The sequence below is a fragment of the Aulonocara stuartgranti genome (assembly GCF_965226115.1).
Source record: "Aulonocara stuartgranti genome assembly, chromosome: 15".
In the NCBI taxonomy this organism is placed as follows: domain Eukaryota; kingdom Metazoa; phylum Chordata; class Actinopteri; order Cichliformes; family Cichlidae; genus Aulonocara; species Aulonocara stuartgranti.
In genome coordinates this window covers 38,664,185-38,687,916 of record NC_138951.1, presented here as the reverse complement: position 1 = coordinate 38,687,916, position 23,732 = coordinate 38,664,185, and the positions used below count along the sequence as shown (strand labels likewise).

At 41.1% G+C, this 23,732-nt stretch overlaps 1 protein-coding gene and 1 long non-coding RNA gene across 2 annotated transcripts in view; one reads left to right on the top strand and one right to left on the bottom strand.

The window, feature by feature from the left end:
- The window catches only part of tsc22d2 (TSC22 domain family 2), a 32,636-nt gene extending 14,253 nt beyond the window's left edge, over window positions 1–18,383 (top strand). The window contains exons 2-3 of the mRNA XM_082505863.1: window positions 15,574–15,625; window positions 15,947–18,383. Coding sequence (XP_082361989.1) covers window positions 15,574–15,625; window positions 15,947–16,237 — 343 coding nt within the window. The 3' untranslated portion in view covers window positions 16,238–18,383. The remainder of the gene's footprint in view (window positions 1–15,573; window positions 15,626–15,946) is intronic.
- Window positions 18,384–19,215: 832 nt separating this feature from the next.
- LOC309689453 lies at window positions 19,216–23,732 on the bottom strand. The gene is made up of 3 exons (XR_014271386.1): window positions 23,702–23,732; window positions 22,797–23,075; window positions 19,216–19,324 (listed from the first exon to the last, which is right to left on the bottom strand). It is a non-coding gene; the product is annotated as an uncharacterized lncRNA (long non-coding RNA).

Here is a 23,732-nt window from a genome sequence, read left to right as displayed (position 1 = left end):
GGTGAAGTGTATGGTTTTTTGTTTTTTTTTTGTTTTTTCCCGACTGGCAGCAGTCAGTTGGTGTTTCTGTGACCTGATTAAGTTTGTCATTTTTGTTCACTGTTTTGAGTCAGGTAAATAAATCCAGGACAACCTGTTCTTTGACAGCATGGATCATAAATTACCTCTCCTTAAATCTCAGGGCCTGTGATACTCTTTGAGGAGTCACGCAAGCAGTTGCTCGAGCTGGAGGCACTCTATGGCTTTTCACAACAGCTAATGCAGGAACAATGAGTAAACTGTAACTCTGATTGACAGAGAGTCAGAATAAGATCAAGTGTAGTCATGTGCACTTGTGATAAGTGACTTCCAAATTGATGCCTTAAGGCTGCGCAAGAGTCTTTTCGCGTTTTCTAACCAAAGTCCCCAGCAGCTGAAGGTCAAATGGGCAAGAAGCTGTTTTCAGTGCTCTTTAATATTCACCTTCAGCAGCAATGCAAGTGGCAGCAGGTGAAGTAAAGCAGCGGTCCCCAACCTTTTTTGCACCACGGACCGCTTTATGCCCGACAATATTTTCACGGACCGGCCTTTAAGGTTTCGCGGATAAATACAACAAAATAAAACTAGTACCGGTACCAAAAAAAAGAAGATTTATTCATTAATACACGTGAAAAGACCCAGGAAAACCAAGTTAACGATAAAAACGATAACAAAATAATGCTGAAAACCGATAAAACTCCTGAAAACTATACATTTCACACCTGAGCCTCAACTCTCGCGGCCCGGTACCAAACGACTCACGTACCGGTCCGAGGCCCGGGGGTTGGGACCGCTGAAGTCAAGTACAAAAACGTCATTAATTTTTGATTATTCTGCAAATTGCCAAAAGATAAATTGAATTGTGAACTATGTTTCGTAAAGCCGAAAGTGACTTATTCATAGAGAACTCTTTTTTGATACACCAGAACGATTCACTGTTACCTTGGTCATTTACATGACTAATAACGGCTTCAGTTCCTCACATTAACTTTCAGTTTACTTGTCAAATGCAGCTCAGCAACAGCAACATGTATCCATTCTGCATGTGTGACTGTGACTTCAAGCACAAGAAGATTCTTTAAGGTTAAGAGAATGAAGCTGCGAGCAGTCTTCGTTTCTTCTGCAGCAGTGCTGTGATGTTAACAGTGGACTGCATCACCGCTTTGGTTGTTTTTTGATTGTCACACACAAACTGTGATGTCACCTCTGCCCCGAACCAACACCATACTCCGTATTAGTCAGCGGGCTGCAAAAATTGAGGTGCACAACTGACTGAAAGAAAACTGAACCATTCATGATGGCGACAACGGCAAACCAAAACTAAGAGGAAACAACAAATATAAAACTAGGTAATGATTCGATCCCTCCAACTGGGGCTGGGCAATATAGCCTAAAATCCATAATGCGGTAAAATTTGAAGCATGTGCGGTAACGATATATATCGCAATATATAATTTTTCTTCTGTATAACGTATTTTCCACACTAATACGGCACACTTGAAATCCTTTAATTTTCTCAAAAATTGAGAGTGAACCTTATAATCCGGTGCGCCTTATGTATGTATCCTGGTTGTGCTTACTGACCTTGAAGCGGTTTTGGATTGTTGGAGCATTACGGCTGCCGTAGTCAGGAGCCTCGCAGAGTAATCTGGGTCCAAAACTTCTCCTTTTGCAGTCTCTGCAATGCTTTTGACCAAAACCGGTGCAGCTTGATGACACCATCATTATGCGCTATCCCGGTATAGTCAAAACCTCTACCGCTGGCCAAATTCATATCGTTTCTACCGTATACCATTTATACGGCCCACCCCTACCTAAACCTGCATGTCTAATAAATAAAATGGCAAATTCTTTTTGTAAAACAATAAAAAAAACATTTTACACTTTACTGGAGGCACTGTGGCAAATTTAAAAATGGACAGCTTTATATTCTTATCCAATAATTACAATATTTCAGTTTCTTAAGCTCTTAATATGCTCTGCTTCACTGTGAGGCGTCAGTGAAGGGTGTAACGTGGCTGTCACAACATCTAACTAAACCTGAAATGTGAAATTAAATTGAGTTTAATAAAAGGAGGAGAACAATAATTGTTATTTTAGTTTTCGGCATCAGGGAGAAATCCCAGAGAAACAAATAAAATGTTTGACAGAGTGGATTCATATACCAGTATATACACATGTTGCCATTGGTGGTGTTCAGGCTTGGTGCTTCCTCTATTTTGTGATAAAGGCTCCTTTTAAACTGTCACAAACTTAAATTATGACAACCTGTTGCTTTGGTGTCTCATCTCTGAGCTGGATTACCTTCTCCCTGTGGGTGAGGCTCCTGACTACCATATCTACCTCACCTGCGCTTCTTTACTATTGTTCTTTTTTTAGGGGGGAACAGAAGTGCTATGTTCACACACCATCTCTTACCAGTTGCTGACAGTGCGGAGCCTTGTAACTGGTGTACATTTTCTTTCACTTTTACTTGCTCTTCCTCCCACAAAGGCGAGTGCCAAGTAGTCTAAAGTAGACCTGCTTTATTGAGAGAGGACCTAAAGGAGCTTGCTAGCCTTCTGCCCACTTTAAAAGAAAACAAAGTCTGTTTATTTCCTTGAAATGAGATCTAAAACAGAGTGAATGCAAAGGCAAACAAAGTCTCTATAGTCCTGTGCACTGTAATATAGTGTGTGGTATGAAAAACCAACCTTTTGCTCAGGGTAATGCTGAGAGGTGTGTGGTGACACGGTGGTTCCATATTTCCTTATAACTGCTTCCCCCCCCCCTTATTTTTCCCCTCTTTCTCTACTTCCTTGATTTTTGAATGACTCCCCTTCACTCATCTTCTCTTCATACCTGGCGGCCCTCTTCTTTCATACAATGACCTCATTTTGCATGCAAAATTTTCCCCATCCCAATAAAACCAGGTATTTTGGCTCTGTCAGAGTTGATGTGACAGCTGCTGTCATGAAGTCTGTTGTTTGGGAGCTCTATAAACTGACAGTGTCTAAATACCGAAGCAGAGATGCAGAAAACTTGGGTTTACTGAGCTGCTGTTGGCTGGGAGTGGCACATATAAATCTATCAAGGGTTCGCATATGAAAACTCAGTGGTAGATCAGGCTCGACAGTCACTAGTACAGTATACAGTAGTGGATGGTTAACCCCACTCTTCTAGTTTTGGAACTGAATTCCTAAGCCACGCCGGATTTTGTTTTTAGGTCCTCCAGGGTGTTGTATATATTTAACCTGCGTAGTTTGTGATTTTGGTCGACCACCCCTGCAGACACTGTAGGAGGAGGCTCCATAGAAAGTTTTATATTGAAGATGCAGACGTGGCATATTAACCAGCACGAACCTTATAATAATTATTTTTCTCCCAATTTGTAGTCTCGTCTGTCCAGGATATTTAAAAAATTTTTTTTTTTTTAGAAATAGTGCTGATTATAGTAAGACAGTTTCTCAGACATGGATTAAAGCAAGTCCTCAACTACAAAAACATTCAATGATCTCCAATGGAAACAAGTTTCAGTCTAAGACTATGCTTAATCCATGTCTGGGGAAATGAGCCACAAAGTTTGGAGTGGACATGTCAAAGCTTTAAGTTGGCTGTTCATACAAATGACATGATTCTTGTTTTCTACCTCAGTACCCTGCAGACTTACCTTTAGCCTCCTTGACTCACTGCTCAAACCCAAAAAGGGAAAGACCATCTCTGAATCGAGGAGGGAACCTAATCTCTCACCATCTTACAATCATGTGATTGCAGCCATTCCCCAACTCTCTGTGAATTGTACTCGTGGTAATCAATGGTCATGGCAATTCGCAAATTAATGATCATGAAACTGATCTCACAGCCCTTTGTTAATCAGTGGTTCTAGTTTCGGTCATTATGAAAATTTACTGTTTTTAAGTTGGAAACTGCAGTCAGCTGAGACTGAAGAAGTCACTCGGATGACTGACAAAATGTTTCTCTCCTCAGTTTTACCTCATTGTGGTTCAAGTTCTTGCTCTACTTCCTCACTATGCACATTTCTGTTTTTTCACTCATGCTTCTACTTTCTTTTTTCCCTTCCTAATTAAAATGCAGGAACCCGTCCACTGCTTTCTACCAGGCTTTCCGGCCTAGCCGATTACGAGGGTCAAAGCCCATCAACGATAGGTATGAGCTCGGGTGTTTTAACTTGTGTGTGGCCTTGACTTGGCTGGCTGGCTTAACCGGACCCTGTACCGCTTTCACCTTGTGCACCCTAAAGGAAAATGTCCATCTTCAGCAGCCTGTAATCTATTTATGGAGTCCTGAAGTAATTAATTGATTTTACTAATTTCAGTGTGAGCATCTGTCACAAATTTCCAGAAACAATTGGAGGATGATTGTTATGTCAGGGGTGGAGGAACACCAGGCCTCAAGGGCCGGTGTCCTGCTGGTTCTAGATGTGTCCTTGATCCAACACAGCTGATTTAAATGGCTTGACTTTCTCCAGAGGCCTGGTAATGAACTAATCATTTTATTCAGGTGTGTTGACCCAGGGTGAGATCTAAAACCTGCAGGACACCGGCCCTCGAGGCCTGGAGTTCCCCACCCCTGATTTATATAGTTTACAAGTGACTACAGCTGTACTTTAAATTTATTGTAGAAAACGATGACCTGTTCTGGATAAGATTTTATTTCCTTTTCTGATAGATGTATCTATGGATCTATTTCCATATATACTTATATTATTTAAACAGCAATTTTTCAGCCAGAATTAAACCAAAGAATAATTGGCTCCTTATGTGTCGTACAGATTTTATCGTTGAGAGGAAAAGACTGAATGTATCGAATGATTACCAGATTATTAAAAAAGTCTAGACTTTTCTCCTTTATTGAAATAAAGAAACATCACTTTGGGACTCATTACTTAAACGGCTGGTCAAACTGGACATTTCAGCAGGTGTGAGTGTGTACAGCACGCAGAAAGCATGGCAGTGGAAGAAGCACTAGAGCTGATCTGGCAGCGTTTCACATCTCTGTGACACTCAGCGTATCTGTGGTCTGCCAGTCACGAGGATCTGGGGCTCAGGTTTCCCTTGTCCCTGCGATGTGTGGAGCTAAGTGCTGAAGAGGTTTAGTACTGAGTATTGCAGATCCAAATGTAATAACATGACCAATGTTTTTGTAAGCCTGTCATTGGTATGATCAGATGAGAAGTTGGTGATTTTTAAAAGTGTTTTTAAGCTTAAGCTTAATTCTCAACCTTTAAAAGCTCATCCTTAAAAAAAAAAAAAGAGTCCATGTCAGAGCTGTGGCATTGTGCTTGTTACTAACATGCCTTGGCTTTCAGCTGATTTATATTAACCCATAATGGATGGGATTATGTGTAAATTTGAGAACTGTTTTTTAGTTTTTAAATTAAAAAAAAAAAAAGAAGTATTAAATCCCCTGTTCCAGCTCCAACAAATGTCTCTTCAGGGAGAGCTCGATTTTTCTTGTTACCTTTCATAGACTACAAGATGACAGTAGTCAAAAATTACTTTGACAGGTCTAATAAAAGAAGAGGCGATATCTTTCATTCAAAAACGGCTACACAAAGGTAGCTGTCCAGATTGACTCAAACAAAAAAATTGTAACATTAAATTATTTTAATATCTTAAAAGTTATGTTAGACATTTGTGTATACATTTCTTGCGTGTGGCCAGATCCATTTATTTTATTCTTTTATTAAATGTTTAAGTCCTCTAAATGCTTTTACTTGCATACTACCGGTGATAATTTAATTCATTTATTTTTTTTCTTCATTATTCCCATTGTTCCACCACCAAGACAAGAGCTGAAGCACAGGTATGTGCTCTTTCTCAAAGATTACAGTAAAACTCCCAAGCTGAATTTTATGAAATTGCATAACTATGGATTTGCTTTGAGTTGCTAATGAAATAAATCAATCAACAAATGCTGTAATCATCATATTGTACGTATATATCTGTATGCTTACTTTGCACGAACACTGTCACACACACAGCGATGATTAATATCTATGTTTTTAAAAAACAATCCTTGGATTTCAGGATGTCTATTACGTTCATTTCATCGCCTCCCTGTTAATGTGATGCTAACTTAATCCGTTTCACTCGGGGCTAAATACGGGATGAAGAATTTGAAAAAGTGCCACGAGCCTGGTGTTTGCTAGTATGTATAATGCATTTGACAATCTTGCTTTATTTAGAGTTTAGGCTTCATTTTCTGTGCTTAATGATTTATTTTTTTATAAGCTATTTGTTTCGTTGCATAGGTACCTGTCAATAACGCAGACAAATGAATGGCACTTGTTTTGACTTGGGAATCCGTGGTTTGCATTTACCATAAACAGTTTCTGTTCCCATGTGCTCTCATGGAAGCTGCCAACAGATACCGGCAAACAAACTTTGAAGTTGAGGTGTATTTATCGTTTAAGTCCTTAAACATGCGGTTGACTTGTTATGTCATGAAGTGACGTGCAGAAAATTCTGGGGAGTCTTGGGAAGAAGCAAGAAAATAAATATGACTTAATAATGCCATATATTAACATTTATCCTGTGATATATATGTGACAGAATGAAATAAGAAGTAGAGTTTACAATTATTGAGCTTTAAATGATTCTTGTTTCAAAATGTCATTCTTGGGGATATTGACTAAAATTGCACATATCATCAAGGGTTGGTGGACTTTTGGAGTAGTTTATCAATGCTTGTGACTTTAAACCTCTGTTGCCAAGTGACAGTAAGTGGTGGAGGGATTAGCAACCAATCAGACATTGTGTGTGATATAATAATAATAATAATAATAATAATAATAATAATAATAATAATAATAATAATAATAATAATAATAATGGATTGCTTTTCGGGGCCCTCAAAGCGCTTTACAATTCCACTATTCAGTCACTCTCACATTCACACACTGGTGGAGGCAGCTACAGTTGTAGCCACAGCTGCCCTGGGGCAGACTGACAGAAGCGAGGCTGCCATATCGCGCCATCGGCCCTTCTGGCCATCACCAGTATGCGGCAGGTGAAGTGTCTTGCCCAAGGACACAACGACCGAGACTATCCGAGCCGGGGCTCGAACTGGCAACCTTCCGGTTACAAGCCGAACTGCCAACTCTTTGAGCCACGATCGCCCCGTAATACTGCATTAAGCACGAGATCGTCCATATGACCTAAATAAGGGTCCTTGTTTACTTGACAACAGTAGCAGTTGAGCAACAGTGCGTCGTCACAGCTGGCAAAAGACTCTGTGCTTCTGTTTGTTCCTCATCCAGCTTGGCTTTGCCTATGGGCTCTGAGAGTAACAGAGCAGCTTTATTCAGAACTTTTCAACTAACCCCAGGTAATCCTGAAGGAGACGCCTCATTCCACCTCCCTTTGTCCCGAGCCAGCTCTCCTGCAAGGTCGGACTTGTTGGAAATGAAGAGGGGAATTGCACACAAACAGTTTTGAGGGCCCTTTAAAGCATTCCTCAAAATGAGTGGGTTTATGGAAAAATGTAAAACCTCAGTTGAGCACAGTGCCCGCTCATCATCTCATTTTTAGACAAGTTTCTGATTGGCTTTTGGGATCAAAACGTATTGGTGCCAAATCTTCTGCTGCTCTATCAGCAATGCAGAGCTTGTAGCTTTACAACCCAAATTAGTTTTAAAACCACAGGTTGCTGAAAGCCTTTTTGGACACGTGTGGAAAAATGCTGCATTAGAAATTTTTGCTTGTGACTAAAATAAAACACGCAAATGTTATTTTAATTTTGAAAACACAAAACTCGAAAAACACTCGAAGGCACGCATTATAGCTTTTTCTTTTTTTCTTTTTTTCTTTTTTTTTTTTTTACATCAGGATACAGATTTAAATTTGGACTGTTTGGTAAACTGAACATAATTTTTAATATTCACCCATAAAAACAGTGGCAGTGAGTTTGTACTTCATATTTGTATAATTGTACTAAAAATGTGCATTCATGTGTAACTTTTTTCTCTTTGACATTCAATTCAGTTCAATTTTATTTGTATAGCGCCATATCACAACGTTGCCTCACAGCACTTTATATTTTAATGTAGACCCTACAATAATACATACAAAGAAAAACACCCAACAATCATATTACCACCCTATGAGCAAGCACTCTGGCGACAGTGGGAAGGAAAAACTCCCTTTTAACAGGAAGAAACCTCCAGCAGAACCAGGCTCAGGGAGGGGCGGGGCCATTTGCTGCAGTTGGGGTGAGAGAAGAAAGACGGGATAAAGACATGCTGTGGAAGAGAGACAGAGATTAATAACAAGTGATTCAGCAGAGAGGTCTATTAATACATGTCATCTAAGACATTCAGTCTTAGGTTTCCCATGCAGTGATTTAGTTATTTTTTTCAGTTTTCTAACTGCTAATAAGAAGTATAACCACAGGATGCAGAGTTGTTTCTGGACATCATTTCACAAACTCAAAGTCTCACTGGTCTGTAGTTGATCCCCCACAGCTCTGCTTTAGTCTTCCCTTGTAAAAAAACTCTGCACATTTATTTTTTTAACCTAACAAGATTACAACTTGAACTCTGCTTTTGTAAACATAGCAGGAAAGCAATCTGTTGTCTGTGTTGAATGGATTTATTATAAGGCTGTGATTAGTTCCACGTAACCCACAGGCAGCAACCCTTTTACAGTCCTCTGTCCACAAAGATCAACTCGATGATTATGGATAATAAAGAATAGACAGATTTATATTTGGTCAGAGAACACCTGATTGGTGGCCTCAGGCCCAGCCAAGGCTCAGCCAGCGGGGACTTATTTAAACCAGATCAGATATGTTAGCACTGTTTATGACTCAGAAACGAGCAGTCATTGTTGGGGAGAGGATTAAAGTTTAACTCTTGAATGCTGAAGTTTCACTTCTGATGTGCTGATTGGACAACACTGTCATGGTAAACTTCTTCATCAACTGAGCTGCAGTTGTCTTCAAAATAGAACTGAGAAATATAACTTTTATAAACTGTCACCATTTATTGCACCTTTGTTATTTAGAAAGGAAAAAAAAGTGTACTTTACTGTAGGGCTGTATTTCTTGGACTTACTTCAGATTGTAATTGCCGAAAGCCTGGGGGCGGGTCTTATCCTCATCAGATCCATCCCAATACATTTGCAGTGTCTTATCTGTTAAGGAAGTACAGTTATTTTTAAAAAATTTAAAGTTTACCCAACAGCTGTGTGGGAGCCAGGACAGGACTGGACGTGCACAGAGCACTGATCTCATATGGGACACCTTTTTTTTTTAGATTCATGGAGAATTTGATGGATGGCAGTCATATCCATGAAAGATCTTAAAGCTTGCATAACACACCACTTGTCACAAAGATTGTACTGTTTTAGTGGCAGCATTTTCATTCTGGCTACTTTATCTTTGGAAGCTGCTGACATTTGATCTGTTTTTATCCAGAAAGGGTTTGCTGAGCACACACAGGCCTTTCCAACATCGTGTCTCCTAGAGCTCGAACAGTTAAAGACATTCACACTTAGTTATATATCAGGATATCTCCTATAGCCACTGACTGACCATTAAATTACCAGCTGAACCACCATGAGGTCAGACTGATATATGATTTACAGTAGACGATGGACATTGGCAGTTATTGGTCAGAAAACACTAAAAATGGCTGTTTTATTTTGTCTGACCAAATCTGCAAAGTCACCAAATTAAAAGCCAGTATCCTGTTTTTTGAGGAGGAGATTAATTTTTGTCTTTGCTGGTGTTAATCATTTATTTAAAGCACAGCGATTTAGTTGGTGTTAAGTAGTCAGATTGTCTTGTGGTTGCTTTTAAAATGCAATGTTTAGAACATTAAACATCAGCGTTTCCCAAAAGTCCCCTTGAAGTGCCACTGATAAAGACACTGACATGTGTATTAGGGGTAATTAGACTGTACTACCTAACGACATTAGTCTGACCCACACCCTTTGCTTCAGAGAGTAAACCCAAATGAGGCTGAGTCATTGATCCTGTGATAAATGCTCCCCTGAATGCAGAGGCCCGTTAACGCTGAGGTGCCGGGATTTTTCCATTAAAGCCTCAGGAACAAAACTATTACGTATGCACATTCCAGCGGGGGTCTTAATCCAGATTGAGACAAACAAGTGGCGAAGCTCAAGTCTCTCAGGCGTTGAAAAAGTGTAATTTGATCTTGCAGCACATTGTGTTTAGGTAATTATGGTCAGAGGACCCTTGAGCTGCATTCTCACTGTTTGCATATGGGTTTTGATGGATTTCTGTAGGAGCTGTCGAGGTCGAGTACAGTCGCCATTAACAAAAAAAAAAATGTAACCAGCAGGGTTGCTGGTTACATTTTTTTTTTTTTTTTTTTCTGCTGGTCCGTTTGCTTCTTACCACCTGCCCCTTCTCCTGCAGCAACACAAAACGTCAGCTTCACTAGCAGTAGTTAGTTGTAGATGGGGAACAGATTGCAGATGTTGCTTTGGTGAGCTTGTCCCCTAAACCAGCAGCTTTTGTCTAGTTGAATTGTGGCCTACATGTACGCGACTGGTCTCTTGATATGTTTTCATGCTTGTTGGTAGGTATGGACATCACGTCTAAGACTGTGCTATGAAAAAAAAAAAAAGGCCTTCTGTGGACTGCTTAAATTAACAGTGATGGACGAAGTTCATCTGCCGTCTGAAGAATTCAGATTTTATCCTCGCTTTATAAGCCCCGAGGGACTTGACTGCTTCTCATGCTCCCCGGTCATCCGGTTTTGTTTACCAAGATGTCTGCTGGAGCTGTCCATGTGGTGGAAGGACGGGCCGGTTCCCTTCCAGTCACATCGCGTATGTTAGACGAGGAGCTGCTTGTGCAGCAGTGTAGCGATATTGCGCAACAGATGAGGTTGCAGTGGGGCAACTCCTCCGGCCTGTTTACGAGGAAGCTCGGTGGCAGCAGACACGCCCACTTGTGACTTGGATTTAGTGCTGGAGAAATAAAACTTCCCTGTGGTCTCTCTTATTTTGTTTAGACTCCATTGTGTCAATATGGACCACCCCTTATATAGACATGCTCCCAACAATACAGCATCCAAATATGTGCCACGTTCACAGACTCGTATTAACATACTTGTCGCATCCTGCAATTGTCACAGTTGTTTGAAGCTTTGCTGCCCATGGAGGACAGAAGTAGTTTGTCGAGATTGTTGTCTTTGGGGGATTATTTTAGTTCAGTATGCAAATATATGTGCTTGCAGGAAACATAAACTGCAGTAAACCACAAGAATTCCCTGTGGGATGTGTAACCTGTTTCTCCCCTTTTTAATATTCCAGTTTCAGGTTATTTTCATGAAAAGCATTGAGGCTGTGTTGACTCACACGTTTCACACACATTAGAAGGTAAATTGTGCCCTTCCTGATAACTGATTTCAATATAGAACATTTTGACTAACGAGTTTCTAATTGCGGTTTTGCTAGTGAATAAAAAGTTTTATTTGTGTGGCAGGAAATAATCTGAAACTGTTTCTTCAGCTTCACATGTGAGGATTTGATTGATTTATTAGGCTGATGTGATCAGAAACTGAAAATCTAAATATAACATTTCTAAAAAAATCTGTTCATGTCGGCAGACATTGCATTGACTGAAATCCAAGTTTCCTCTTCTTTTTGTTTTTCTGTTTTTAGTACTTGTTTCTGTGGAAAAACTGGATATGATCTGATTGATTTAAGCAGATGGGTAAACATGAGGGGCTCACAGGTCTGCTGCCGAGAACGCCCTGTTGCAAAAATACTGGTTTCTTTGTTTTCAGAGTGAGTGATCGTTTAGTTGAGCAGAGTGTTGTGGAGCCTGCTTGGTTGTTTGCTGGGTCACGCAGCACTTTTGACCCCTTTCAGACAGATAAAAAGAGAATTGGTCCCCTGTAGCTCCGATGGAGCAAAAACATTCTTTGTTTTTTATTTTAAAATTAATTTTACAGCTGCGTCATGATTAAACGTAAATTTCAAGCTGATTTGTGCCATAATAATGAAGTCATAGCTAAACTGCTGTCTTCCTGAAGCTGCTGAACTTTTGAATCGCAGCTAATCGGGGGCATCTGCTGACGCCAACTGGCGCAGCGGCAGAACTACACCCTCCTGTCTTTTCAAACAAGCGGCCGGCTGCAGCCAGCGTTTGCATCGGTACAAGAGCCACAGTGAGTTGTCAGCGAGCACACTCATCTGTTGTTGCAGCCCCCACCCTCCAGCTATTGTTTTGAAATATGATCGTTGAGGGGGGTTATTACTGTAAGACAAAGGTTTCATTTATTCAGCTGCCTTCCCCCACAGAGAGTGTTTATGTGCTTTGGGACGGGGACGAGTGCCGGTGCATTTGTGACCCTAATGGAGAACACATTGGCGTTCTGGTGCTGTAAAACAGTGTGTGATGATTTAGGGAGTTTGTTTGGCTCCTGCACGTGTCTGCTGTGATGTACACGGATCCAGGTGGAGGATGGGTACACCGTACAGTGTAAGAGGAGATGGGCTCGGTGTCAAAAGGGAGGCACGCGTGGTAGAAACTCTGCAGCCAGCCCTGGTGGCTGTGACACAGATGTCTGGGTTTGAATGCATTGGCCTCGGGGCCGGAGGTGGCCAGAACTGGAATGTGCTGCCTATGGTCCCGGAGACTTTGTTTGGGGGTGGTGGGGGGTGGTGAGTACATTTGTACTCTGCTGCAGTCTGCGGGGAAGGCCCGTGTTGAGGTTAACACAGCCAGTGGTCCTTACATAAACCACCACATGTCTTCTTCCTTGAATAAAATATACAGTTTGCTTTGTTTTCCTTGAACATGGAATGACAACAACATGTTTCTTCCTTTCTAGCTTTTTCTTTAACTCTTCAAGTACAGATTGCAAAGCCAAACTTTTCTCTCTTTTTTTTTTTGTATTTTTAATTCAACCTGCATGCCTCTTGTCTTTTGCTATTGATAACAACACATTCCAGCCAAAGCTCGTGGACATATCTCTTTCACTGTCCCAGATGTGGAAGTGCTCAGTTCAAAGGGTGGAATGTGTTCTGTTGCTGCTGCCGTCATCTATCGACTTTAAAATCACATATCTGAATGAGATTTGTGCTGGAATGCAACTCATTTACCTCACCGTCATTACACATCTCTGACGTCCGTCCATCCCTTTGCTTCCGCTTGTCCAATTCAGGATTACGGGCAGTGGAGACGCTTGAGCCTCTCCCAGCAGTCAAACGAGCCGGAATGTGGGGGTACACCCTGGCTGCCATTCTTATCGCAGACTAATCTCAGACGTTTAGTTAAACCATTTTAGGTGCTTGGTAAACCACTGAGTGAGTGGAAAAATAAGCGGGCAGTTTGAAGTCATCTCATGTTTTAATCTTGGTGTTTTTACTGGAAATGACAGAGGAGGAAGGGACTGCTTTGCTAATATAATTAGCCGAAAAGGACATGAATTTATTCCTGTGATGTTTTAATGCAGTCTTAATGTGATCAATAAAACCACCAAATTCTTTTTAAAACAACTGTTGTTTACCGCTCCTTGTTGTGTTTTATGCACAATTTATATGCCAAACTCCGCAAAGTTTGACTCAAAATTTCAAGGAAAGACAGAATAAACGTGGAGAAACAGGCCTGCAGAAGCCTTGTAATGGTGCAGATGGAGTTTAAGGCACTAACTCAAGATATAGGGTACATACAGAGCTGTGCCTCTCCTTGAATTAAAGCTGAGCCTTTAAATATGTTCCCGTGTGCCTCTGGAGTGGCTGTTCCGCACGTACGTTTCGGCTCTGAATAATGTAACTTGTGAAAGAAGCTTCTCGGAGTAAATGAATGGTGAGGGGAGGGAGGAGGCGGCGAAGGCTGAACTCCGCCTCACCATGTGACCAAGCAGTGGTTTTAAGAAACCGTGAGCCTCCACTCAAACAGGACAGTTGTTTGTGTTTGTTACTCAGTAAGAAACGTGTAGCCGCGAGAAAACTTCAGGAACCATGCGCTGCAAAATGAGCTACAGCCTGCCCTGCTCGCCGGGAACATCCCCGCCACATTCAGGGCGTTTGGTGGCCTACAGAGCGCGATGCGTCAGGTAAACACCTTTAAAAGCTGTTTCTGTGTCCGCGCGTGTGGGCTTATTTTACGCGTGCATATGGAGACCGCGTTTGGAGTTTTTACGGCATCTTTGCGTTACTAACTGAAAACATTTACATACCTGCATCCTTTTTTATAAACTCTTATTTACGAACTGCAGACATTTGGCTCCTTGTCAATGTTTTTACACGTGCTTTGAGTGTTGCTCGGTGGCCATTTGCGCTCGTTTTGTCCCCCGCATAGTTTGAGGTGTTTTGCCAGCAGCTGTTCCGAGTGTTGACCACTCTCTTCCCGAACATATGGCATCAGTTTGATCTGTGTTTATACCACGTGTCCCCCCACGAGATGTCCACGGAGCCGTACACTACGTGCGCTCTAGCACGCGGAGTGTAAATGATGGATAGACTGGTACCAGGCTGATGTTAGCGCAATGTGCGATTTCCACGTTCTTTTTTTAATTTTAATTTCTATCTAATTACGTTTAAAAAAGATGTAAACATAAGAAAAAAACATTTGTTACGTTAACTTAAGCTCCTTACAACCCCCAACCTCGGTACACAATAATTGCGTCTGTATTTAATTCAAAGGAAACTGTTTCACATCTACTTTTATCACATTCTTATAACGTTAACCAATTTTTAACATCGTGGACGCTCTAAAAACAATAATTAGAGGCAGTCTGCACATTGTGTTCCGTCTGCTGCTCCAGTTCCCAGTCAGAGCGCCGTCCAGCGGCTCCAGAACACATCGATTGCCTTTGTTTTCGCTCCACAGCGGAGCAGGGCGGTGATCGTTCGAAAACAAAGGCGCTTTTTGTGGAGGAGGTTAAAGGGCAAACGGTGAAAAGTCGGCGTCGTTTGGTTTCATGAGGATTTGTAGCACGGACTCGTAAGTTAATCGTCGTGTTTTAATTAAACGCTTAATCGTCGCTTTCTGGTGAAGAAATGGTGAGATGTAAACTACAGGGTTGAGCTCCTCTGAGGCCACATCAAGATGTTTTTATAACGATGTAAGAGGCAGAGAGGAGCTAAGTGGGTGCTTGGTATTTTATGCAGATACAATTTAGAAAAGAGAGCGTGCACTGATGATGTAATCTGATTACCGAACACGTTTTGCAAGACTGACCAGACTCCCTGTCTGCCATGCATAGATGCAGTCTGACCTGGATATATGTGCAGATAGTTGAATTTTGATTTAGCTGTTATAACAAGTGGAACTTTGTCTTGGTTTCTGTGGGTTGCTGCTATGCTCTGATTCACTGGTGGCACATTTGAAAGTAGAGTCTGACAGCTGTTTATACTGAACAGATAGTGTGAGCGATGAAAGCCAACTTCACTTAATGCAGGCGTGTAGAGCAAAGGCTTCAAGTCCGGGTTATAAAGCTGTTGCTGAAACAGAGTTTGGTGTGTATAACAAGACATGTCTTCACCTTCCACCTCAATCTTTCCCGTGCTTCTGGTCTCTGATGGGCATAAGCAAGATTGATATCTAAACTTCCTCCTCTTCCGTCCACAGTGCCTCGGGAGCCAGCGTCGTTGCCATCGATAACAAGATTGAGCAGGCAATGGTGAGTTTTTCCGCATATTTAAGTCATATCAGAATGAATCCTGTGATATGGATTCCTTGCCAGTCTGTACAATTACACATTTCACAATAACTTTTACCTTGCTGATGTTAAGATAAGTGCTTGAAAGAGGATGAACGTGAAACGTCTTGTAGAAGGAAAGAGGAAAAATTAGCCTCAAATCTGCCCAAACATTTGGTTTCTGTGCTGCTGGTCCCTTTTGATTGACCGGGGATTTGTTAAAAAGCAACTGCAGCAGTGACGCCTCGGTACAAAGACCACATTTATTTTTCTGTGCTAATTTTAGTTTGTCCTCCCTGTCAGGATCTGGTTAAGAGTCACCTGATGTACGCTGTTCGTGAGGAGGTGGAGGTGCTGAAGGAGCACATCAAGGAGCTGTACGAGAGAAACTCTATGCTGGAGCGCGAGAACGCCGTGCTGAAGTCACTGGCCAACTCGGAGCAGCTCAGCCATCTGACCAATCAGCTCACCCATGGCAGCAGATCGCCGCCGCTGCAGCAGCAACACCCGCTCGTCACAAACAGCACCCCCTCTCTGGTTCACCACGAGGGAAGCCAGAGCGTCCCTCATCAGCCCGACATCACCTCAGCGTGATTCCCTCTTTATAAACTGTCAGAAACACACGTCCCATGGACAGGAGTCTGTTGGCAAAGGCAACAACTAACTACTACCGTCCCCTTAACCCCAAACAGCAAATGGACTCGGCTCTGTGTTCAAAGTGCTCCACTTGAGGACAAATCAACAAAGCAACATCTGTGTTTGTCACTAAGAGCTGTGTCAGCGTGTGCTGATGTCATCAGGCCTTCACATTGTTTAAGACATTTACCATCCTGTGCAAAGTCTTATTCGGGCCTTATGTTTGGCTGCAACAGAGCTGAAAAAGGAGAAGATGGGGGGGGGCAAATGGGGGGGGGGGGGGGGGGAGCAGGGCAGCCAGTGTGCATTTAAAAAAAATAAAATAAACAAAAACCAGCAACTGCATGTTGATGTTGTGTAGGGGATGGCGGGGGTCAGAGGGCACAGAGAGCTGGATTTGTGGGGCAACAAATGGGGGGAAGACAGCAGCGTGTACCTGCGAGGGACCGGAGGGGTGACGTGGATCCTTGGAAACATCCAGCAGGGGCTGACCTCCCAGTGTCTGCACCCAACGTCATTGCAGGGCTGGAAGAGGCCAAGAGTGCAGAGAGGGTGATGGAGAGGTGGTTTGGAGGATACGTCCTTCCTGAGCGCAAGAGGACGCCGCCGGCAGGCGGCTCAGCTCGAGCGGATCGAGCCGACAGCCTCGGCTTGTTATATGCTGCATCGAAAAATCTTGTGTTGTTCTCAGAGCCACCATACGTTTGACATGAATCATAATAAATTTTCATTAGTTCAGTTTTAGTATTTGCGTTTATTTATTTCAGGGCTGCTATTTTCATAATGTAAATGAACAATGTCATGGAGATGCTTATTAAAAAACAAAAAAGAAACTTCTTTTTTTTTCTTTTTGGTATTTTAGAATCTGTCGGGTATTAAATGTGATAGATTCTTGCAACTCGTAGTTCTCAACAGGTAGGCAATAAGTTTCCAAAAAAGAAACTTTTTTTTGGCCTCTTCATGAAATAGTGCTAACACTAAAGCTGCGCTTACATTAGATGAAATCCAGGTTGAATGTATATTTTGTAAAGTGTAAAGTATTAAGAGCATGGGCAGTTTGTACGGGAGAACACCTGTTGTTTAAGATAAATATATGTGATGGGATGTTTTGATAAAGAAAACTGTTGATTAACTTTTTCTAGACTTTCTTTGTCAAAACGGAAATGAATTTGCTGGGTTTGGCTTTGGGGTGATGAAAAGCTGTGAAAATTGTTTGACCTACTTTATAACCAAAGACACAAAGCTGTGTAAGTCTTTCTTTTCCTTTTTTATTTTAAACCGCGCACTTATATATTTTTTTTCTACTCTTTCCTTCCTTGTGCTTCTTTGTCGCCATTTTGCATATTCTGCGTGATCTGTTATCAAACCACTTCGGTACCTCATGGTTTTTATCCAGAACTCTTGTTTTTCTGTTGAATGAAAATCTGAAAGTTTCCGAGAGAGAAAATTGATAGGAGGTTGGAGTAAGTAGCTGATGGTGTGAGTTAGAAGAAGAAGAATGGAAGGAAAAGTCTTGTGCATGAGGCGAGAAAAGGAGCAGTCTTTGTTTTCATCTAAATGCTGTTAAATTTCATATGCATAGAGAAGGGTTTGTTACATTGCAGATTTTGATGAATGCACCATTTAATTGTAATGAATAACAGTTTGCTTACAGTGGAAAAAACAAAAACTAAACAGCAATACTCAAAACAAAACAATCCAAACTATTAAACATTTCTCACTTTCAAGCTGGAACTCAGTCAGCTGCGTATGAGCATATTATGGGATGTCCTGTCTGCAATTGCATCTTTTGTGCCTCCTCTGCCGACGCTTGCTGTCAGCAGGCCATCGGCATCTCTCTCTGTGGCTTAGAACCAAATTGCTTGGTAATTGTACAATCAGTCATCTTTCTTTTCTTTTTTGGCAAATGGGCTTCTCTTTTTTTCTGTTCTTTCATTTGAAGGAGATACCGTGTACATGCCAAATGTACTGTATGAAAGTGATCACTGAGCCTTGGAGAAAATATCTTAACGATGCCCTTGTAATGTGCTGTTCAGACAATTCTAGTTTTCAGTCAATGACAACAACAAAAAAAAGATAATAAATTACTGTTTTATTATGAGAATGTCTTCATGTGTCTTTATTCTTCCTTTCGCAACACACGGGGGATATGTAAAGTGTCATCCTGCCAGCATTACCAAGATTTATTTTCTTGTAAGCAGCAAAATTACAAAATAAAATTTGTCACATCCTGTGATTTCACCTTTAAATCATATACTTACTGTTTTTTTTTTTCTTTTGCCTAAATCTGGCTTTTTTGTCTCCCAGAGTGTCAAACAGGCAAATAAACAATACTGTAAAATAAAAAAGTTGCTGTAGGTTACAGGGGTCCTGCATGGGAACAAATACAGAAGTGAAGTCGATGATGGCAGAAAAACGGGGTCAACCTGAGAGTTGGCTCATTAACGTTTAGTAATTGTGTGTGAGGTGGTTTTGTCTGAAGAGGCACAGAAAACATTCGTGACTTCAATTTTCCTGTGAAATGAATATAACAAACATGAGAAACTACATTCACTGGCCACTTCATTAGGTACACCTGTTCACAATAAACTTTATATGGGTGAAAAGTAACACAAAAAGAAAAAGGGATCTGGAGAATCAGATATACACACAAAGCACTACTACTGACAAGTACTTGCATGCTAACCTGGCACCACGCTGCAGTTATATAACACCACGCACACTGGAATGCCACATCCCTTCATCCCCCCGAGGTTTGCCTCCTAGGAGACTTATCAACAATACAATTACAAACCTCTACTGCTAGAATTCTCTGCACTACTATTGCCAAGGTCTTGTGTATGTATAAAACCTGTCATTACTGGATTATCTATATCTATGTGTTAGTAATTAATTAATAATACTGTATTATAATGATACTGATTAATTGAATACCTTATTTACTCTCCACCCTGTTCACAGTAGCTGGAGCTTGAGTTCAAGGACTTGGTCAACTTGAAGAGTGGGCTGCTTTGGAGGGGCTCCAGCTCACTTTCATCATCATTCCTGTGAGCAACACAGAATTCAGTTTAATATTATCGACAGCCTGCTTATGGGCTCATCTGGGTCTTCGGGACTGTTAAAGAGGGTCAGGTCTAGGGTCGACTCAGCTCTGTAGCAGCGAACTTGTCTCCAAATTGACGTGCCCCATTGAAAGACAGTAAGACAGAGGAGAATTTTCACTCCATGAATCATAAAACAGAATTGCTGTTGACCTGGGTAACCTCTTCCAGCAAAGCTACCCTCTGTTTATAGTCTGTGAGTCGGCTCTCCATCATTCCAGTGCTGCTGACTTGGGGACTGTTAGTTATTCCATATATTCTTCACCAATATCTTTCTTAATTTTACTATTCTTTTTCTTCCTAATTCAATATTGTTATTACAAATATTCTTATTTTATCTTCCCCTCCCTTTTCCCCAGACTGATATGAGGAGCCTCACGCTCACCACTTAGCATCGCTGCCAAATTCGTCAGCAGTGTCTTATCATGTTGGTGTCTAATCATGAGGACATGGTTGAGAGGACTTGCTTTAGCTCTAACTGAGTAACAGAATGAGGAAGAAAGGTGATTTAAATGACTTTGGATGTGGCATGGTTGTTGGGAACTGACAGGTTAGTTTGAATGCATCAGAAACTAATCTGGGTTTTCCCACACAACCAGAATTAAAAAAACAAACAGACTGAAAATAAGTAAGCAGCAGCTCTCTGGGTAAGAATGACTTGTTACCTGAGGTCAGGGGAAAATGACCAGACTGCTTCAAGCTGATAGGAAGGCAGCGGCAACTGAGATAACCACTTGTAGGAACAAAGGTATGCAGAGGAGCAGCTTAGAACACACATCTTTGAAGCAGATGAGCCACAGCAGCAGAAGACCACACCGGGTGGCCTTCCAGTCAGCTTTGAACAGGAAAGCCAGACTACAGTTTGCATGGACTCCTCCAATGGTGGATTGAAAATAGTTGGCAAGTGACAAGTCATGATTTCTGCAGCAACATTTGGATGGTATGGCCAGAATTTGGCATCAGCCACAATGAAAGCATGGATCCATCCCACCTTATACCACTAGCTCAGGCTGGTGTAATGGATATGTGCTTGACATATTTTGCTTCCACCACCTTTGAATCTAACCCACGAAGAATTAAGTCCATCTTGAAGGAAAAAGGGAGTCTAGCAAGACTTAACTAGCAAAGTGACTGATGAATGATTGTAATTAAAATAATTCACAATGAAAACAAAGCTCTGACCAAAAATAGCTGTTTACATGTGTAACGAAGCATGCAGCCCACTATGACCTCATTATATCACCGTAACAATCATCTGTCCTCTTCCAAAATTCCTCACAGACTGATAGAGCTCTGAGGAAAAACATATCTCATTCTGAGTAATTCGTTTTTCCAAGGAGGAAGTAACTCTGCCTGCTTGCCTCAACGTCTCCTGAAGGAGGACGGAAACTGACACCAGCTCATATGAAGGCATCACTCATCGCCTGCCTGACATCTCAGGCATAAATTTGAACAAAGGTAGTTATTTTCAAACCAACACAGCTACAACACCTGAAACTGAAAGGTCTTTATTCAGCTTATTCGGAATACCGTGCTTTTCTTTTCCAAGTATCCCTCTGGCCTGAGTCTCTCAGTTAGCTGAGTTTGTGGTCACATGTAAACCAATTTAACTCTAAGTTGTTTTTCTGGGACACTCTTATGTAATAAATCCTTTTCATTTATTAAAACGGACCCTCGGCTGTCATAACCTCTTCGGTACTGGCTCAATTTGATTTTTGGCAACGACCGAACAGGCAATAAACCGAATGCCCTTCCCCATCAGCAAAATATGTGATTTATGACTTCTCTGGAAATATATGCTACATGCAAATATCTGTCGGTGTGATTATGTGAGGATAAATTAAGGAAACTGCTCTGTACGAAACTGAATAAGCATGAAATCATGTTTGCACTTCAGTTAACATTTACTTATAAAAAGTGGGAAATTTTCTAAACCCATGTGAGCTTCTTCACAGCCACCTTTTGCCTCTTTGAACTGCAAAACATCAGTCGACACATACAGCTAATGCTGTTTGCACTGGGCTGTAAGAGTCTTTCTTAAGCTTCCCTTTCTTTCAAACCTCTTTCTCTTGAAAACTGTGAATGCTTTCAACATTTATACCTAAAATCTGGAATAACATGTATCAGGAGTTGGCCTTGTCTGAGTCAAACAGCAGGTTGGTTGATCAGCCCTTACTTGCACTTTTCTGCAGAAAACAGCGACTTCCTTGGAACGCCGTTCTCTGTGTTTACAGGTGGCGTCATGTGGATCCAGTTTCCTTGTCTGAGCTTTACAGAGTTGCATCTAATCTCATCAAGGTTAATTCAAGTCAGATTAAAAAGAGAATGAAGATTTCGCCCTGTTTTATTTACCCCTTAACTTTTAGACAGCTTTATTTGAAGTTTTTGGTTTTTATGTCATTGCATTCATAATTTTTTCATTGCTCTGCCAGGAATAATGAAAGATGATCTGCATTTTGCACAAAATGGCAAAATTCATACTTTAGTTTTCTCAGTTTTTCTTCTATCTGCTGAAATTTAAAGGGCATGTATTTGTGGCTACGCTACAACACAAAGGATGCAAACTGCACGTTGCTACAAAACTAAAGAACTGGATGGACCAGGTTTTTGTGTCAGCGTGACAGGTCTTCCCAACCACATACTTTCCACACATTATAACATGCGGTCATGCGGCAGCATGTTCACCCCGTATTTGCTCAAAACTGGGAGTGTTTCAAACGTCACTGTGAGCAAATACAGTTCAGCAAATGCAACACTATGAATGAAGGAAGAACGCTAAAATCAACATTTCCGCTCCTTGATTTGACTTCGATCTTGTCACCTGACATGTTCTGACTCATGAACATGTCAGGTGACAGGTAAAATGTGTGTCAAAGGTCAAGATGGGTCATATTAAATATGTTGAGCGCAACTTAATGGTTTATTAAACCCTGTTGGAAAGCTGCTGGTACAAAGTTACATCACTCCATTCTCCTGCTTCATATAAATCAGATTAGCTCTGATGAGCCAAGCAGGACACCTTATTCTTTAAAGAACATTTGATTACACAAAAATATCACATGAAAGCATTTACCCCGTCTAATACCAAAATTAAACTGTTATTTCGAGTTGGTTAAAGTAAATCCAATAAATATGTTGACAGTGGTACTTTTTTCTGGAGGTACATTCTACTTTGAAACTGAACATTGTTGATATTTCCAGAGAGTACGGAAATAAGGTCGGATGTCTCTGTTACGGTCAAAGTGTTCCTTACGTCTGACTCAGCTAAGAATGTCTAACGTTGTATAACACAGACACGCACTGTCAAATAGCACAGAGGAAGGAAGTCTTATTTAATCACAGGGGTGATTTGTACATGGCGAGGGACTGTCCACGTTATACATGTCCATGTGCGTTATGCAAGGGCAATTACTCACCATTCAGTCATTTGTAACCACGCCTGGCAGTTACTGAGGATGAAAGTTTGCTGTTACAGGGAAACACTGTACTCCGCTGACTCTCCACTGCCATCAGGCGTCACAGCAGAGTCCTACGGCCTCGTGCAGACACACAGTGTAAGACTGTGGCGCCATCATGTGGGGAGGGCAGAAAAGTAGCTTCGCCGGCCACTTTATTAGGTACACCTGCACAACCGCTCATCGACACTCATATTTAACTCCGTTAACAGCTGGCTGTAACCAAGGTCTGTGCCATTTCTGAAGGGAAAATGGGGGGTTCAAGCCGGTAGTACCCAATAAAGTGGTCTGAAAGTGAAAAAATGTCATTTCTGCACTATAATCCTTTCGACTGACTCTTCTGGTTGCTATTTATTCTTTCTATTCTATTCTTGTCTCGTTGTGAACACATTTTTAACTAAAGTAAAAAGATCTTTCTACGGGACAGAATTGAAACCGGAAGAGATTCTTCTATTCTTATTATTGTGCATACTGGTCAAGTGGGACCACTGCCACAGGGATAAGTAATAATAATAATTAATATTATTTGTATTTTTTCACGCTATATATCTATCTATAGATATAGATAGATGTATTGAAGGCATAGATACGACTCTTTAAACAGCGTGAAAAAATACAAATAATAATAATTATTATTATTTGTATAAAGAGAGAGAGAGAGTCCACTGTAGTTACAAGTAGATTTTCAGATTAATTCCCTCATTTATTATATCAGGCTGTCCTTTGTAATCATAATAATTTCTTTTTTGAGTAAATGTTTCAGTCTACTGCAGTGTAAAATTATAACGGTCAGTGGTAATTCCCTTGCTGTGGTTATGGGTTTAATCTTTGCTAATATTTTAAAGTTTCAGCTTGAAAATACAGACCTGCAGTACTACTCTGTAACAACAGGTGGCG